The sequence below is a fragment of the Xylona heveae genome, assembly GCF_001619985.1.
Source record: "Xylona heveae TC161 unplaced genomic scaffold L228scaffold_11, whole genome shotgun sequence".
Classification (NCBI taxonomy): domain Eukaryota; kingdom Fungi; phylum Ascomycota; class Xylonomycetes; order Xylonales; family Xylonaceae; genus Xylona; species Xylona heveae.
The window spans coordinates 558845-577110 of record NW_017264203.1 but is presented as its reverse complement, the minus strand read 5'-3'; the positions used below and the strand labels follow the sequence as shown (position 1 = coordinate 577110).

General features: G+C 47.7%; 7 protein-coding genes across 7 annotated transcripts; 3 read left to right on the top strand and 4 right to left on the bottom strand.

The window, feature by feature from the left end:
- Nucleotides 1–122: 122 nt before the first annotated feature.
- Nucleotides 123–1227, bottom strand: L228DRAFT_250420 (bacterial bifunctional deaminase-reductase). Its single transcript, XM_018333332.1, has one exon. The coding sequence runs from the start codon at nt 1152–1154 to the stop codon at nt 216–218; it is 939 nt and encodes a 312-aa protein (XP_018185556.1). The 5' UTR covers nt 1155–1227; the 3' UTR covers nt 123–215.
- A 121-nt stretch (nt 1228–1348) lies between these two features.
- On the top strand, nt 1349–6002 carry L228DRAFT_285384 (DNA replication factor C, large subunit). Its single transcript, XM_018336332.1, has 7 exons — nt 1349–1567; nt 1671–1698; nt 1750–1792; nt 1844–1888; nt 1947–4450; nt 4549–4831; nt 4964–6002. The coding sequence occupies exons 1-7, from the start codon at nt 1472–1474 to the stop codon at nt 5520–5522; spliced, it is 3558 nt and encodes a 1185-aa protein (XP_018185555.1). The 5' UTR covers nt 1349–1471; the 3' UTR covers nt 5523–6002.
- A 1453-nt stretch (nt 6003–7455) lies between these two features.
- Nucleotides 7456–11166, bottom strand: L228DRAFT_285383 (WD40 repeat-like protein; the record flags this gene model as incomplete). The annotated part of the gene is made up of 4 exons (XM_018336331.1): nt 10430–11166; nt 10102–10373; nt 9196–10044; nt 7456–9142 (listed from the first exon to the last, which is right to left on the bottom strand). Exons 1-4 carry the CDS (start codon nt 10964–10966, stop codon nt 7456–7458), a joined length of 3345 nt encoding a protein of 1114 aa, XP_018185554.1. The 5' UTR covers nt 10967–11166.
- Nucleotides 11123–11762, top strand: L228DRAFT_33384 (hypothetical protein). Its single transcript, XM_018336491.1, has one exon. The coding sequence runs from the start codon at nt 11279–11281 to the stop codon at nt 11633–11635; it is 357 nt and encodes a 118-aa protein (XP_018185553.1). The 5' UTR covers nt 11123–11278; the 3' UTR covers nt 11636–11762.
- Nucleotides 11763–11889: 127 nt separating this feature from the next.
- L228DRAFT_214448 (guanine deaminase) lies at nt 11890–13293 on the bottom strand (the record flags this gene model as incomplete). Its single annotated transcript, XM_018330032.1, has 1 exon — nt 11890–13293. The coding sequence occupies one exon, from the start codon at nt 13291–13293 to the stop codon at nt 11890–11892; it is 1404 nt and encodes a 467-aa protein (XP_018185552.1).
- A 271-nt stretch (nt 13294–13564) lies between these two features.
- Nucleotides 13565–15763, bottom strand: L228DRAFT_33364 (hypothetical protein). The gene is made up of 5 exons (XM_018336490.1): nt 15421–15763; nt 15035–15363; nt 14938–14968; nt 14155–14881; nt 13565–14091 (listed from the first exon to the last, which is right to left on the bottom strand). Exons 1-5 carry the CDS (start codon nt 15492–15494, stop codon nt 13828–13830), a joined length of 1425 nt encoding a protein of 474 aa, XP_018185551.1. The 5' UTR covers nt 15495–15763; the 3' UTR covers nt 13565–13827.
- Nucleotides 15764–15996: 233 nt separating this feature from the next.
- L228DRAFT_256928 (MFS general substrate transporter) lies at nt 15997–18157 on the top strand (the record flags this gene model as incomplete). The annotated part of the gene is made up of 3 exons (XM_018333956.1): nt 15997–16017; nt 16444–16730; nt 16811–18157. The coding sequence occupies 3 exons, from the start codon at nt 15997–15999 to the stop codon at nt 17994–17996; spliced, it is 1494 nt and encodes a 497-aa protein (XP_018185550.1). The 3' UTR covers nt 17997–18157.
- Between the last annotated feature and the right edge of the window lie 109 nt (nt 18158–18266).

Genomic DNA, 18266 nt, shown 5'->3' with positions numbered 1-18266 from the left:
GGCGAACGACATAGGCCGAACCGGCAAAATTGGGGTTGCGGGCAAACAATGTGCCACTTCACCAAGGAAAAGGAAAAAAGTAGTCTATTTTATATGAATTTTGATAATTTTATGGATTTGCATGGACTATCTTTACACAATAGTAGAATTGTCTAAATGCTTCATACAGAGTCTAGATAATGGTATATAAAGCAGTCTGGAAATGGTCTCCAGGTTTACACCTCGACTCGCCCACACATTATAACGTCCGCCCCTAGTGGCTGCCATTTGACCTCTTTGAATCGCACTGCATTCGTTGGCTTTCCTTGAGAATCAAGTTTTCTTTCCGGAGACACTACGACACCGCCTTGACCAAGATATGTAGGTGCGATTGTGATAATGACAGAATTCACAAGTTGTGCATTGCGAGGATGCAGCAGGTCATTAATAACAGTACCTCCGCCCTCTACCATGAGACTGTAAACGTCTTGCTGGGCTAGTGTGTCCAGGAGACTTTGCCAGTCCAGTGCTGCATAAGTTTCAGCCTCAGTCGAGGCCTCGCCTGTGGGATCTTCCATTTCGGGCTTCCGTTGAGGAATGCTCAAAAGCTTCCCTCCATAGCTCCCCAAGACCTTACGCTGTTCCAGGCTCATCTTCTCCTCATTTCCTTGGGCAACCACAATCCACGGTGCTTTTCCTCTGTTCTCACGAGCTGTCCGGAAAACACGTGATTCTGCATTGAACTTCCATCGTGCACTGGGATCAAGCACAATGGGCCGTGGTTGACCTATGAGCTCTTTGCCGCCGTAGCCTCCCACACCCGTAATGCGGCAGTTCAGTCCCGGATCATCAGCCAGTGCCGTACCCACACCGACAAGAATTGCATCGTGTCTCGAGCGAAGGTAATGGGTCATGGCCTTGGACTGAGGTCCTGAGAGATGCGTCTGTGTCCCTGGCGCAAGGGATAATGATGAATCCAGAGATGTTGCATAGGTAAGAGTAACATGAGGTAGGCTGGTCTTTGCCGGAGTAGTTTGCGGATAGGCAGATGGAGAGGAAGAGGATTTAAGTGAAACAGGGAGATAGGGCTGTAAGAACACGCGAGAGAGCACTGGAAATTGCAAGCTTTCTTTGGGGGGTTGCGCCGTATCGCGCCGAGATTCAGACGCAGCCATGGCGTATCGTGAGAATAGAAATAAAGAAATTGAACTATAACAGTAGATTCCAAAAGAGTAAGATATCACCTCCTAATATCAATTCGTGGCAGTTATCACAGTAAATGTCAACATTGAAGTTGGAAGATACCGAGCCACGTGACCGTAATTGATATTCGCGTCACCAATGACTTGCGCCGGGACGCGTCGTTTCGAGGCGCGATAATTGCACTATTGTTGAATTGCATTGCTACCGTTTTGTTGACAAATCCGCGCAATTTTTGCTCTGACCATAGATGTTATAGAGCTAGCTTTCCCCAGTCAGCTTTTCCAAAGCTATGCCGGCCGATATTCGAAGTTTCTTCGGGCCAAAGACCGGCAGTCAGCCGTCTAGCCAGGAGAAAGCTACCCCCAAAGCTACGCCGAAGGCTGATGTATGTACAACCACCGCAAAATATAGAAAAATAATTTTGCATGGATCTTCAGCGTTAGATTGTGGAGAACAAAATTAGCTGATGAGGTTCTTAATGTGAGCAGGCAAATGCATCTAAGAAAAAGGGCAGAGGTATTTCCTTTGGATATCTAGCTTGCAAAAACGGTGTTTAACCTAGATCAGGATCAAGGCGAGTCGTAGATGACAGCGACGATGATGCTCCTGCGTATGTTTTGGTTTCTGAATTAGATTTTTACGGCGCTAATTAACTGTTCAGTCCCACAAAATCGACGCCCAAAAAGGCAACCCCAAAGAAGCCAGTGTGAGTTTGACAGACGACGGCGTTGACGGGTTCGAGCTTACAATGGTGTGTTGTGTAGAAAACAGGAATCGCCAAAGGGAACAGAAACTACTACATCGGACTATTTCGCCTCCACCGGGAAGAGCAAGCCGGCACGATCCAGTACCAAAACAAAAGCTCAGAACGCGAAGGCCGCAACCCCAGAGCCAGATGCCCCGGCTGTGAAGAAGGAATCGCCAGCAAAGAATACAAGAAGTGCAAAGTCTACTGCGAAGAAGCCCACTACAAGCTACAAGGATGTCAGAAGTCATGAAGACGACGATGTTCCTCAAGACGAGGACGATGCGGACGACGTCTTCAAGGCCGAATTCAAGAGCCGTGGGAAGGGTTTGGGCGACGATTATCAAGAGGAAGATGACGAGGACGAGGAAGATATCAAGCCGAAACGGCGCTCAGCTGGTCGGGGCCAACAGACAAGCATTGGAAAATTCAAAATCCCAGATGAGGACGTCGATATGAAAGATGTCAACCCAGATGACGACTTTGTCGTACCCGACGCCGATGAAGAGATTGTGGAGGACAAACCGGCTCGGTCATCTCGGAGTTCGGGCAAAGGAGGCAAACGAAAATCGGTGACTGCAAAAGAGGATGAGGATTTTGTTGAAGAAGATGAGGATGATGTTGCACCGGCGAATAAGAGAAGAAAAGTGGCAGAGAAGCCGGACCGATCACCGGCGAAGAAGTCTCCAGCCAAGAAACCACGCACATCGGCGGCCAAGAAGGAAGAGCCAGCTGAAGACTCAGCAGTGCAGAAGATCTTCGATAGTATACCGACTGTTCGGCCACCTAGTCCTCCAGCCAAGTCAGGGGAAGGAAAGAAATTCAATTATTTTGAGCATGCACACAGCCGTGGTCAAGCGGCGCCAGCGGCTGGCACAAAGGAGATACCTATTGGCGCGGAGAACTGTCTCGCAGGACTTACCTTTGTGTTTACCGGCCTTTTAGAATCTCTTGGACGAGACGAAGGACAAGAACTGGTTAAGCGCTATGGAGGAAAGGTCACCCTGACGCCTAGCTCCAAGACGAGCTATGTTGTCTTGGGCGCCGACGCTGGACCAAAGAAGCTGGAAACAATCAAGAAGCATAATCTGAAGACAATCAACGAGGACGGCTTGTTTGAGCTTATTCGGAAGCTTCCGGCCAACGGGGGCGACAGCAAAGCGGCAGAAAAGAGCGAAGAGAAGCGACGAAAGGAGGAAGAGAAAGTCAGGGAGATGGCGGCCGAGATGGAGCGACAAGAGCGAAGAGCCGGAGGCGCTGGCGGATCGCGGGGCACAACGGCTCCCAAGGCTGGGGGCGCAAACGCGGGTGGTGCTGGAAAGGCGGCTGGTGCCTCTTCCCAGAAGACGCATGTCGATAGTCGACTTTGGACAGTCAAATACTCGCCCCAGTCGATGCAGCAGATTTGTGGAAACAAAGGGCAGGTTGAGCGTTTGGGAAGATGGCTTAAAAAATGGCATTATAACGCAAAGTTCAACTTTAAAAAGCCGGGTCCGGATGGGTCAGGATTGTACCGTGCTGTCATCATCTCTGGTCCGCCTGGTATTGGCAAGACTACAGCAGCACATCTTGTAGCCCGACTAGAAGGATTCGATGTTGTGGAGAGTAATGCCAGTGACACGCGCAGCAAGAAACTTGTCGAAAGCGGCCTTAGGGGTGTCCTTGACACCTCTTCACTCCTGGGATACTTTGCCGGCGAGGGACAAAAGGTTGAGGCCAGCAAAAAGAAGCTTGTCCTCATCATGGACGAAGTGGACGGAATGTCTGCAGGAGACCGTGGGGGCGTGGGCGCTCTCGCGAGTGTCTGTAAGAAGACGAACATTCCCATGATCCTCATCTGCAACGAACGAAAGATTCCCAAAATGAAGCCTTTCGATTACGTTACGCTCGACATGCCATTCAGGAGGCCGACAACCCAGGACATTCGATCAAGAGTTATGACGATATGTTTCCGCGAAGGAATGAAGATGCCCGGTCCTGTCGTCGACGCTCTGATTGAAGGCAGCCATTCCGACATTCGGCAGATTATCAACATGCTTTCGACTGCTAAGCTTGATCAGGAAGCCATGGACTTTGATCAGGGCAAGGCCATGTCAAAGGCATGGCAAAAGCACGTTATCCTCAAGCCATGGGACATTACGGCGAAACTGCTTGGCGGGCATCTCTGGGCAGCTAATAGCGGATCTACTCTCAACGAGAAGATTGAGTTATACTTTAACGATCACGAGTTCAGTTATCTCATGCTCCAGGAGAACTACCTCAAGACGACTCCAACCTTGACGAACAATTACTCTGGCAAGGAGAGAAATCTGAAGCACCTTGAGCTCATCGAAAAGGCTTCCGAGAGCATCAGTGACGGCGACCTGGTCGATCGACTCATCCACGGCCCGCAACAGCAGTGGAGTCTTATGCCCACGCATGCAGTCTTTAGTACAGTTCGCCCTGCGAGCTTTGTATCCGGCAATCTTGCTGGGCATGGTCCAATCAACTTCACTTCCTGGCTAGGCAATAACAGCAAACAAGGTACGTTGGCCGCGGACTATGGTCTTTATTTTTCTTTCCGGTTTTCTGGTTTCCTCAACATTACCGGCCTCGGTTACTAATAACATCCTAATCTCCAGGCAAACTCTCCCGCTTTATCAAAGAAATCCAAGGCCATATGCGCCTCCGCGCTCACGGTGACCGCCACGAGATTCGTCAACAGTACCTGCCTACATTATGGGACCAGCTCATTCGCCGACTACAAGACGAAGGCAAAGAGTCAATTGAAGACATTATCCAGCTCATGGATAGTTACTTTCTCACCAAGGAAGACTGGGACGCGATCATGGAACTTGGTCTCGGGCCCATGGACCAAGAAAAAGTCAAGATTGAAACCCAGACAAAGTCTGCCTTTACAAGAGCGTACGTTTTCTATTCTGCTCCTTTGTTTTTCCCACCGTTTCCTCTCTTTTCTTCTCATTGCTCTTGCCTTTTTTTTCTCCCCCCACATGAATCCTACTACCGCTGGAACCCAAACACTAACCGACATATCAGATATAACGCCACATCTCATCCTCTCCCCTTTATGAAAGCCAGCAGCGTCATTGCGCCCAAAAAGGCTACTAAGGAGAAGCCCGATCTCGAAGAAGCCTTGGAAGAATCCGACGAAGGCGAAGAAATTCTGTCTGACAATGAAGTCAAGCAAGGCGACAATGACGAAGAAGAAGATCTTGATCTCACAAAGGATAAATATGTCAAGATGCCGAAAAAGAAAAAGACTGCTGCCGCTGGCACGAGCGCGGGGAAAAAGAAGGCTGCTGGTACTACAAAGAGCATGGCAACGTCCAAGTCGTCATCATCAAAGTCAAAGCCAGCAAAGGGAGGCGCTGGTGCTGCAAAGGGCAAGAGAAAATCCAAAGCAAAAGATTCTGACCTCGACGACGATGACGACGACGACATGGATGATTTTGTCGTCGATGATGATGATGACGATGACGCGGGGCTAGATGACGATGACGATGACGAAGATGAGGAGGATGTAAAACCAAAGAAGAGCAGCAGGGGAGGGAAGAAGGCGAGTGCTGCAAAAGGACGCGGACGAGGAAGGAAGTGATTTTACTTTTCCTTCTCCTTTTACCCCTCTATTTCTCTTTTCTTTTTTTCCCGCCTCTTTTTTAGCTATCTCCTTCCGTTTCCTTTGGGGAGGTTCACCGTTTTCTGTTCCCCATCATCCTTTCCCCTCTGATCACTCATCATCATTATTTTTTTTCTTGTTCTTTCCACCACTTATCTCTTATCTTACTACTCGTCGTCGTCGCCGTCGTCATCATGTCACTTTTACTCTTTTCTTTCCCCCGCTCTCATTGTCCATTTCTTTTGAAACTTTGTAATCCTTTGTATCATATCAATTACTTAAAGCGCGGAGACAGTAAAAGGGAAAGAGAGGGCGGAAATTGGGGGGAAAAAAGAGGTCCAAAGAATAGCCTATGTTAAACTGTGAGTCTTCGTGTGGGAAACTAGGTAGAAGCAGGGTATTTTAATAAATCTTTTTTTTTCCCTCTTTCAAGTCATGCACCTGCCACCTACTAGACTGCTTAATGTGGATTTGTTTTCGGTTTTCGGGATTTTTTTTTTTTTTTTTTTTTCCCCTCTTTTTGAGTCAAAAATCTCTTCTCTCTCTCTCTTACTCCCATTTACTAATCGATAGCAACAACATATCAATACCAATAAGGTGTCCGGAAACGTCAAATAAAGAGACAAAAGTCTAGTAGTCAGGACATGTATTTGCAAAGTGTATTTCTCACGAGAAGGCAATTCTGTTTGAAGACGCACACATACACATATATACATGCACACACTCAAAAGAAGGACAAATAAAAAAAAAAGAGAAGAGAGAATATGAGAAGAGAAAATAAGGTGTACATAGTTTCACTAATGACGCATCAATATAATGTTCACGATGGTATTGTATATAGTATGTATGTACCTTATATAAGAAATACTTATTGAGGGGGGGGGGGGGGGGGAATTGAAAGGATGAGAAAAGAACAAGGGAAAAAAATAAGAGAAGATGATAAGAAAAGAACAATAAAAAAAAATTAGAGAAGACAACAAGATAAGAAAAAGGAAGGGAAAGAAGAAAAGAGTATGATACAATGATACATTGATACATTGATACATTGATATAGAAATATATCAAATCAGCTCAGCTTAATCCGACAAGGGAATGAGAGGCAAGGATGAGGGGCCGTACATGTTTAACAGAGTAGTAGAGTAGTAGAAATAAAAAACAATGTCGTCAGAATTGAAAGATGACAAGGACTTACTTGGAGCAGGAGGAATGACTGGCGGATAGGGGTAGAGTAAAAGGAAAAAGAAAAAAAAAAAAAAAGGGCGGGGGAAAGGAAAAAGACAGACTTGGAGACAAAAGAAAAGAAAGGTAGTAAAGGAAAGATGGAAATATGGTCAAGAAGAAAAGTTGGAGCAAATACAAAGTATGAGACGAGAATGAATGCAAAGATAAAAGAAAAATATGCAGAACGAAGATATTGGATGAAGTTCGAAATAGATGAATGTGGTCCACATCGGCCAGACGACGACGATGACAAAAACAGAAACGCAGAGGTGATGATGATGATGATGATGATGATGATGATGATGATGCCGAATGATGCACAGTGTGTAATGTGCCAGTCTGCAAATGCCAATATGCTAAAAGAAATATGCAAGTATGCAAGTATGCAAGTATGCTAGGTGTGGTGCAAATAATAGCAAATCGGATATAAAATGACCACGAGACAGAAATGTAAGAGCAAATCAACGAAGAAATGATAGAAAAGAACGAACAATCTCCCGAGACTAGTAACGCCAAACCATTCACCCAATCCTAGGATTTTCTTTTGTTTAGTGATTATTTGCGAGTAAAACTCCTGAAAATGCGACTACAACCGATGAAAGAGTGTGGGAAAGAAAATAAAAAGCTATATGATAGCAGACATGTATAGCTATAAGGATATTAGACAAACTCAACCGAGGAATCCAATGCTTTATACAGTGTCAGATCGCGCTGGAGAGCGTAATAGAACCACTGGCGGAGACGAAGGCGGATCGTCTTGACTTTGGCCGAGGAAATCGTCATCTTCATCGTCGACTGCATGCACAGATATTGCTGGTGACTCTGGCAACGGTTCCGCAAGAGTTTGTGATGAAGCCGCAGCGGATGCTTTTGTAGCGAGGCTCTTTGCTATCTTCTCGTCAATCATTTCGAGCATCCGATCAGAATAATGATCCAGTAATTCTGCCACTACAGCATCGCTGATTCCCTTTAGTCGCGACGCTTTATCGCCAAGGCTCTGAGTTGTGAGTCGGAGTTCCCGGTCGAGCTCATTGGCGTTCTCGACGCTGACGTTTTCTGATGACGTAGAGAGCTTCTTTCGATAAGCGCGTAGCGAACGACAAAGTTGTTCAGTCGCATTGTTCAGGCTATTGCTGCTGCCAGAGTCGTTTGCGCCCCTAGTAGTCCTTGCTTTGGCAGCTGTATGTCGAGAATCCCATGACGACCGGCGTGTCTGGCTTCGCGCTCTGGCCTTTGGCGGACTCGATGGCGACGAGGAACGATCTCGCAAATGGGCTTTGCGATTTAGATGGTCGGTTGTTGCCGTGGGAGACGCAGAATTTGGCTGCAAAGAGGGCACGGGAGAAGTTGCACCTCTGCGGGACGGTTGCTGCTGGACAGAACTATTACTGTTGCCATGCTTAAATGAGGACTTTTTCTTGACTGGCCGAGGCGGCGACCGCAGTGATGCAGCAGGTGGACCGTTGTCTAAGCCTGGCGGCCTGCGAAAGTCTGCAAGCTCCGATTTCGATAGAAGACGCCGCAATGGCGGTTTCATCGCTGTAATGTCCTTATTGGGCTGCTCCTCGCCCGCTCTGGGCAAATAGTCAAAGGCTTCCTGAAGGTGCGATAATCTGGGAATATAGTCCCATATCATAATAGTTCCATCGCAGCCAGTGCTAATCATTGTCCGCTTCTCCGGCTCTTCTGGGTTGTGCGAGAGGCCGCCCAACATGGCCAAATCACTTACGCCTTCCGTGTGAGAGAATTCCTTGGCCATAAGTGTCCCAGAGCCGAGGTCGTAAATGCGAATTGACTTATCCATGTGAGACACACCAGCCAATATTGCCTGCTTCTTCAAGCCTGATGATTTGCTCGCAACGAGAGAGTCCATGACCACGGAGTCGTTACCCTCCTGATCTGTAGTTCGGAAGCTCTGCACCAGTCGACCTGACCGCGCTTCGTATCGGAGAATCTGACGATCTGCAGTCGACACAAGTAGGCTGGCGTCTCCATCATCAACAGATGTGACAGAAATTGGTGTGGACTTGAGACTGAGAATTCGTAGAGGTGTGTATGCAAAAGCCTGGCTTTGCGAGTCCTCTTCATTTCCCCTCGAAACAAATTCTCTTACAACCACTGTACGGTCCGACGAACAAGATGCAAGAAGATTTCCTTCTTGGAGGAAACAGATTCCAGCGACAACGCCGCTATGTTCGTCAAGTGTTTGGATCAATTCCCAAGAGTCCTCCGTCCGTCGAAAAAGTTGTATCATCCGGTCTCTCGCGCAGCTGGCAATGAGTGAAAAGTCTTCACGCTCCATAATAGCAATATCAGTGATTTCGCTCCCATGCGCCTTGACGTCAAATATGCCTTTTCTTGTAGCATTATCAATAACTCTAAAAAGCCAGTCAGTCATTTATAGCACACGACGTTTCAAAGGTTGGCATACCGCAAAACGCCATATCTATCTCCCGAAACTAAATACTCAGCTGTGGGTGACGCCCGCACCACCTTAAGCTCGTTAGGTACATCTTCATCGGAGTAAATCGGTTGCTCCAATTCAATCTTGCACCTCCCTGTGCAGATTCCGTCACGGTTCCAAAACAGGACGAGTCCGTCAGAGCACCAGGTAAAGAAGAGGGAGTGCGATTCATCGGCTTTTGAAAGGAAGCCTACACCCATCACTGCAGCTTGATGAGCGGGTATCTCAAGATTAGCTGAGCTGGGCGTGGGAGTCCGTTCAGCAGTATCAATGTTCATGACACGCACTGACCGTGTCGAATCAATCAAAATGAGGCGTTCATTTAAGGATGCCATGGCTAAAATCTCAGCGGGCGCACAAGCCTCTTGAGAAGATTGACTCTCCGGAGATGTTGACAAGGTCGGCGATGGAGTTCGGGGCTTCTGTGCGAGAAGTTCGCTCAAAGGCAAGCTTTGAACCTGTCCTTGGGCACCCCCGAAAAAGACAAATCGACCGTCTGCGCTCGGAGTGACCGCTTTGACGCCGAAACCAACGTCGGCCAATTTGGTAAACTTTTGTGTCCCATCACTATCATCCAGTAAACATATATCGCCCTTTTGAGAGCAGATTATGGCCTTTTCATCAGAGATGCTTGTCATGCAGGAAAAGGTTGCCTCAGCCATAGGGCCTAAAAGACAATTACGTCCAGCAAGCGTCTTCACCGACAAGTTGGCTACATTCGATGTCGGCGTTGCTTCATAGGCAAAGCGCTGTTTGGATGGAGAGGTCGTTGTAGGTTCTTCAATACGCCAGACTTTGACATGCCTTGTACCTATCCTATACAGACGCTCAGTTCCTCGTAAAATCATATTGTACGGAGAATGTATCACCTACGTCACAAGACTGTTGCCAATCCATGCCATGGCACATACGTTAGAGATGCACTTATTGCTCGAATGAAGCCGCGTAGATCCCGTGCGAGGGTTAACTGCCCAGATATACAGAAAACCATCGTGGACCGTTCCGAGACTTGCCAGGTACGACGAATCTGGGCTGAAAGCAAGGCAGCGGACGCCATAGGTATGTTCCGAGAGGAGTGCTAACGGTGTCTCTTGTGAAGCATCTTCGGCCAAAGAAAAGATCAGGACGCGCGGTTTGTATCCGGTCTATGCACATCAATGTCAGACTCTTCTTCTCCCCGTCAAATCCTCGCATGACTCACTTCGCCAATGGCTATGAAGCGTCCATCTGGACTAAACGATGTTGAAGTCGCTGCCTTGATCCTCTCTCGGGCGGACCAGGTTTTGTTGCTCGGGGAATCACCCCAGTCGCCGATTGGCGATGACAAGGAAGGCGAATATCCCACGCCTACATCGCGAAGGGAAGATACGGCACGATTTCGCACTTCAATAGAAGGGTTGATCGGAGTTGATGGAAAAGGATGATTCGAGAAGTTTAAAGGAACGGCAGAGGGCTTGGCTCTGTAAAAGCGCTGGCTGGAGGAGCCGTCATCGGCGAGTTGCACAACCACGACACCCGCGCCAGCTGTAAAGGCAAAAAATGGTCCGGAGGGAAGGCAGTCAAAGCCACATACTGAGGCTGTCGTGGTCCCAATAACTCTTCGCAATATGAGGCCAGAATCTTGATTGGGACGTCGTCGGCCAAAGCTTTTTTGACAAGGAGAATTTGAAGGAGTGAATCTGAGACTTGGCCCGGAGGCTGAAGGGTGCATCCGAGAGACTGTGGGCGTAAGAGCCATATTCTCTTTTTTTTTACATTGGTATTAAGTAACGAGCGAATGGGCAATTATATAAAAGATCGACCCAGAAAAGTGTTCTGAATTGGGTGCATCATTTCGTGAGCACGAAGGGCAGGAAGTGGGCAGCAAAAGGAAATGCAGAATGAAGGTTTATCGCTATCGCCGGGACGATAGTCAAGGATGGGAATGTGACAAACGGGAAAGAGAGATTGTGTGTGTCTGTGCAGATGCTCGAGGTTGGTCCGTGTCGCGCGACAGGATGCAGAGAGCACGAGGCACCCAAATCACGTTTACTGTACTCTAGTTGTGCTGATGTTATGGAAGTGCCTGGGAAAGCAGAGCGCCAAGGGGGCACGATTGGCCCTTCTTCCCGGTCGTCGTTCAGAGAGATTTGTTTACTTTTTCAGCTCTCTTTGCAGCTACTTTGTGTGCTCATCCTTAACCAAAAGAAAACCCGGGGCCAAGAACGGACCTTGCCATCTTACCCCTTGGGGAAATCTTTCCGCTAAAGTAGCGATCCGTCTCAGTCCCGGCTCCCGTGCTAAGTTGTCTCGAGTGGAACTGTTTTCTCCACCCACAGCTAGGGGCTCCAGTGCTGGGGGAAAGCTCTCAGGCTTACTCCGTAAACAGAGCACAGACGGAAAGCAGGGCTTCGAATCGTCTAGCTAATCTCGAAGTGAGGCCAGTAGATCGCAGAGTGAAACTACAACAAAGCGGCTTGGAATAAGCCCGCCAGTTCAAAAATCTAAAACCCACAGAGGAGACTCTCTTTGATACATTGTCTAATTCACAGGAAGAATCTCGTTGTCCCCCAAAAAAGGAATAAGAATGTGTGAAAAGATGACGTACTCTTCATTGCAGATTCGAGGCAGGCGTTTTTGGTGCAAATAATAATAAGAAGGGTGTATCAAATTTGGCGGCAATCATTTAATCTGTCGGCCTTTGACATAGACGTCGACAATGTTTCGGTCGTCCGCCGTCATGAGAAATTTTTCAAAGATAGTCTCAGTCGAATCCTCATCCTCAATTGGAGCAATAATTCCACGATATTTGTCGCTCACCGTATCAATCAGCAGGGCATCAAAGATTTTGCCTTCTCCAAAGTTTCCAATTTTCTTTTCCAAGCCACAAACCTGCGCGCCTCCAAGCGTAGCCAGATAGAAGCCTTCCTGGAGCGACAGCTCTGGATCCTTCCCTTTGGTAGCTGTGGCCCGAGCATTAGAGATGACAAAGGCCAGCCGCATAGCATCAAGAATAGAGGACGAGTAACCACCACCACTGTCTGTGCCAAGTCCGACCTTTATTTCACGGCGTAGGTATTCTCGAATTGGTGCAACACCAAAAAATCCACCAGTAGAGGTTGATATTGGGCAATGAGCAACGCCACAGTTACGTTCTTTGATCCGCTGCATCTCATACTCTCCACAAAAGATACAATGGGCGAGAATGGTTCGGTCGGTCATCAGTCCAAAGTGATCGTATAGATCGGCTTCGCTCTTGAATTCTGGAAAAAGCTGTTTTGTTACTTCCATCTCCTGCTCTGCCTCGTCGAAATGCGTTTGGATCGGCAGGTCTGGCTGCTCCGCAGCGATCTGACCCAGGCCGGCGAGAACTTCACCATCGCATGAAATGGCAAATCGCGGGGTTAGTATTGGCGTGACCAGCTCGAAATTTGGGTCAATTCGTCGCACATGATCGATAAAATCTCTCGTCGATTCGAGAGACTCTTCGACTGTCATGTCCCGACAATAGTCTGGTGCATTTCGATTCATATTGCATTTTCCGACGAAAGCGCGTTGACCCAATTTCTGACAAATATCGGCTAGAATTTTGGTTGCCGGACCGTGAAAGGAACCGTAATAGCAGGCTGTGGTGATGCCTTGCCGGACGAAGCCTTTGACACAGGAAGTATATGTCCTCCACGCATAATCATGGTCTTTGAATTTAGATTCATGCGGAAAAGTTGTTTTATTGAGCCAATCGATCAGAAGCTGCCCTCTTCCAATTCCGCGCTGAGCCCACTGAGGTGCATGATTATGCGTGTCTACAAATCCGGGGACCAGAAACTCCCCTCGTTTGAGCATCTGGATATTGAGCGAACCTGGTGTAAAATCATGCTCGACGAGGAAGCTGTCGAGCTTGTCCAATGGGAGGTTCTTGTGGAAATGCGTGATAATGCCGTTTGAGCCAACGATGATCAAACCTTCTTCAATGATCTCGACCTGTTGCGGGGTCAATGAGTGAATTATCGTGCCATGGAATGCTAAAGGAAGATCAGCATCTGCTGGCGCATCCAACGTGGCCTGAGCAAAATCAGAGAGACCCATTTCCCTATATCTCCCCCTTTTTTTTTCCCCTCAAACAATGTTAAAGACGAAGATGTTAGAGTGCAAATCCACAAATTGGCGCGCTTATGTGAGATAGGTAGGTAGCTGCAAGCACATGCATGCTCTATGTACTGCGTTCGCCACGATGAACTTGCCTCTCAGTGCGAAAACGGGAGATGATCTTGCGTAATATTTGGATAGAAAATCCAAACTCCCCAAGATGATGATATTGATACATTTGATGATAACGAAAATCGCAATTTGCGTTTTAAGGGGAAAATTTAAGTCTTAATAGTATAAAGAGCACTAGAAGCCGAAGTTCCTCCCGCGATGACAGGCACCAAATTTAAAGCCACTGAACTTTCCCCAACGCCTTCCTAAATCTGCATCGAGATTTTGCGATCTCAAGCTTAGCAATTTACGAATACTGCATAAGAGATTACTCGTATATCATGTTCGACATGCAACCTGCCAGAACAACTCCCCCATCCGCGCCGACGTGCCTATTAAACGCACAGCTAAACAATAATCCTCTTAAATATACACAAGATTTCTCGAGTAGTAGTTAAGCAAGCGCACGAGACAGAACCACAGAAGGGCTCCTACAATAACCACCTTAAGAAACCATTTGAGCACGGTGCGCTCGATTCCAGGAAGACTGAGCGCTTCTTCTGTGGCTTCGCCCTTCTCAGTAAAGATGCCATACTGGGGAATATATTGGAATTCAAATTGAGATGGAGTGCCCCCAAGCCCATGTTTGTGTTCCACAATCATTGCATAAAATATTTTTCGTACCCTCTGTCAATCGTCAGCACACCGCTAGGGAAAGACAAAACCGAACGCAATGAGAAGTGATCGTACAGCTATTTTCCGTCGATCCAGGTAATGTACGGACCGATGAGAGTAGCACACGCTCATAAAGAGCAAGTTCTGACACATAACCAGAAACCAATAATACAGACTCGGATGTTCAAGCCCCAGTCGATCAGAAAGCTCCTTGCCATTTAACCAGCGTGCGTTCGCATACAAATAATACTTGGAAGCATATGCAGGCGGTTGATCGGCAAGGCTCTTGATGATGTTATTGGCCAAGATTTTCGAGGTCTCGGTCGGATCAATCTCGGCGATCTGATACGATTCCATTACAGCCTTTGCTTTGGACGCACTCTCGAATGGAAAAGTCGGGGTGCCGGAATACCATGCAATGAGCCTCCATAGAGCAATGTAATCCTCGATTTCTTGCTCCCTTAGATACAAGCCCATTCTGGGGAAACTGAGCCATATCAAATTCGACGAAAATGTCTCAATGGTTGCAATGCAGTCAAGATCGTTGATGGGTATTCCCCAATTTTCCACATCATAGTAGTCTGGTCGACTTTTTCTAAGTCTCATGATACGTTTGCGGACTGCAGCATGCAGCAGCCGTACCCGGATGGTCGAAATATGGCCCACCCCACCGGGCTGAATTGCTTCAAGAGATGTTGTACACTGCAAAACATACTGCGTAGTCTCATATAGTCTGCGTCTAGCGACCCGTGTAGAGAATCCACCAGTCCGAGCAAGCGTCTCAACCACACGCGTGGCGCCCCTGAAGTATCAGCTGTTAGCGCAGAGCTACACAAATTCAGCTCAGAGCAAAGTTACATTCCACCTAGAAGGCTTTGAAAAGCAAGGCCTAAAGCACGACGGTTAGAAAGATCGAATAAGGACTGTCTTAACGAGGACAAAGCTGAAGGCTTACCCGTCAGTGCAGCACCCCCATATCGGTAAAATACTTCTTGCCCACGAGCAACCTGAGCCCAGTCAACCCAGTCTGGAATGGCGTGGACTTGGTTCCAAAGCTTTCCCAAACTCTTGTCTGATTCAGCGTTGTCCCTTAGCAATGCATAGAGATCACGACTTGGGCCACTATGTTTGTCATTTGTGCCCGCATCGCCTGCAGTTGAGCCAGGTATACCGTCAAGCTTGTCGAGACATTCGTCTGCAAGCTCGTCATAAGTGTATTTTAGCGGATATAGCTGCTCTGAAGTCAAATGTTCGTCTGTCCAGTTGAATCTGTGACCCCAAGCACTGACGACCAAATGGTCAGTTAATGATGTATAAGCTTAGGTGCTGGGATGCAATTACTCTTGTGTCTTTTTACTGGATTGATAGAAGAAATGCCGACTTGCCATCTTGCCAATTTCAATCGAACTCTCCATTGTATCGAGAAAGCAAAAAATCAGACTCCATTATGAAACAGATTTAATAAACATAAAATGTCTGATCACAGCATAATAGACTCTCTCCATCATAGGTATAAGAATAGTGGCGTCGGCAGCTTCACTGGATCGAGTAATAGTGACGCCATGAAGAGATCTAGGCGAGAGATAACCACCCGCTCCGTCGACACTAGAAGCAACTAAAGGGACTGTCAGGAATGGCATGATGTGCTTGACCAACACTATGTACTTGTCAGGAATCTCTGAATAGTTCCATCTTCAATCTTTAAATTTCACGCTATGTGGATCGCTTTTATAGATAGCGATGACCGGACGATGAAGCTGCAAGGAGATTGAGTGCATGAAGACAGCCGTGGATCTTATGTACGGTCTTAGCTAAGTTGTACTTTCAGACCAACGGTTGGCGATCTGCCATCTCATTGGCCCTCGAAGGCACGTGCAGCATCTTCAACATCTCATACCTCCGCCCAATCTGCCCACGATGTCCAAGTCCCATACGTCCGTTCCAAAGCGACCCAATGGCTGGATATCTGTGCCTAGCCCTATCTCTCGAACCCGAGGTCCCTGGCTTTGACAGACGGATTAAAAATCCTTTTATCAAAATCCCTGCATCGAAAGAGAAAATTTATTTCATTCTATTGCTGAGAACCAATGGACCAGGACACGATGTTCACGGCCCTGTTCGCTGCAGTTCGTCTATTCCACGTGGGCCACACACCACGGAGCGATTGGCATTTGGTCTTGCCACTTCTCTGGCTCCCAGCACAGTATGCGGGGTAGCATAAATGATCAGCCTCCTGCCAGCATGATGCCTAGGCAGTGATCACTGCTGTGAATCCTAAAGGCTTTTAGCCCTCTGTTAATCTTGTTCCATCTTGCCTCCAGTGCAGTAATTTGCGAAAGCAAGATGACTGGCCTCGAGAAAGAGAACGTCGTCATCTCCCAAAGTGGCGATGCGCAGAACTACAACACGCCCAGCGACTTGAGCCCTGCAGCAACAAACGAGGTTTCTCCTTTGAAACAAAGAATTTCGAACCTCTTCACCATATTCTGTGCGGGATGTGCACTCATCAGTGATGGCTATCAAAATGGCCTCATGACTATGACCAACGTTGTTCTCCGGAAGGAATATCCTAAGGAGTATACCTCAAATGTCAGCACTCGCGTGTCCAACGCGCTGCTAATTGGAATGATTATAGGCCAGATTGTCATTGGGTAAGTTTAGCTGAAGCTTTGGAATTGACTCTGATAAAAAGGACCTTAGTCAAACAGACGATCGCTGACTAGCCTTTTAGACTCATTTGTGACTATCGAGGTCGCAAATTTGCAATCGTGTTTACTACGGCTATGATTGTGGTTGGCGGCATTCTTGGAACAGCTGCACATGGTGTGACACCCGCAGGCATGTTCTGGATGTTGACAGTTGCTCGAGGCGTTACTGGCTTCGGCACAGGAGGCGAGTATCCTTCGTCGTCGGCGTCGGCATCGGAAGCAGCGAATGAGCATGCGCTGAAACAGCGCGGCCCCATTTTCATTCTGGTAACGAACCTGCCGCTCGCCTTTGGCGGTCCTCTTGTTGTCTCGATCTTTTTGATCGTCTACTCCTGCACTGGAATGGCGCATCTGTCGACCCTATGGCGTGTCTGCTTCGGTATCGGCTGCATTTTCCCTTTGGTCATCTTCTACTTCCGAATCAAGATGCTCAACTCGAAACTTTATCGTCGCGGAGCGATTCAGAAGAGGGTTCCCTATCTTTTGATTCTTCGATACTATTGGAAATCCTTGCTCGGAACTTGTGGGGCGTGGTTCCTCTACGATTTCGTCACGTTCCCCAACGGCATTTTCTCCGGAACCATCCTTTCTTCAGTTGTAAAGGACGGCAGTATTAAATCCACGGCCGAATGGCAACTGCTTCTTGGCGCCATTGCCCTTCCGGGCGTTGCTATTGGCGCTCTCTTATGCAGGCCACTCGGCCGAAAGAATACCATGATGCTTGGTTTTGGTGGCTTCCTTGTTTTTGGTCTCATCATTGGCTGCGCCTACGATCGCATCATCAAGATTGTCCCTCTTTTTGTTGTCTTCTACGGCTTGATGCAATCTTCTGGAAACCTAGGTCCCGGCGACATGCTAGGCTTGCTCTCCTCTGAGGGCTATGCGACTGGTGTTAGAGGTACCTGCTATGGTCTCTCTGCTGCCTTTGGCAAGGCGGGTGCTGCTGTTGGTACTCAGGCGTTCACTCCGGTTCAGCGGCACCTCGGAAAGAAGTGGACTTTCATCATTGCTGCAATTTGTGGTATTTCGGGTATCTTAGTGACTTGGCTGTTTGTACCAGATATCTCTGGCGACGATCTTGCTATTGAAGATGAGAAGTTTCGCGCTTATCTGGTGGCGCATGGCTGGGATCATGAAATGGGAGAGAATGATCTGGCTGCTCTGGCTGATGAGGCGGCTCCCCCTGCTTTTGTCAAGCAGGAGGCTTGATTTGGAGTATCACTCTCCTTTTTAGCAGGCTCTGTGCCACATCTCATTCTATAGACGTCATGTTATACCTAGGTAGTAACACCTTAAAACGCATATTAGAATATATTAGGGGAATAGCTCTGATTTACAGCACATGAAAATTTGTTATTGTTAGGCTAGTCATAACGAATAAACCAATCTTCAAACTCTTGATTCATTTTTGAATTTATTGCAATGAAGTACCAAAGGCTGGTCGCGGACACTGCCAGCATTTCCGAGGGTCAAGTGTCC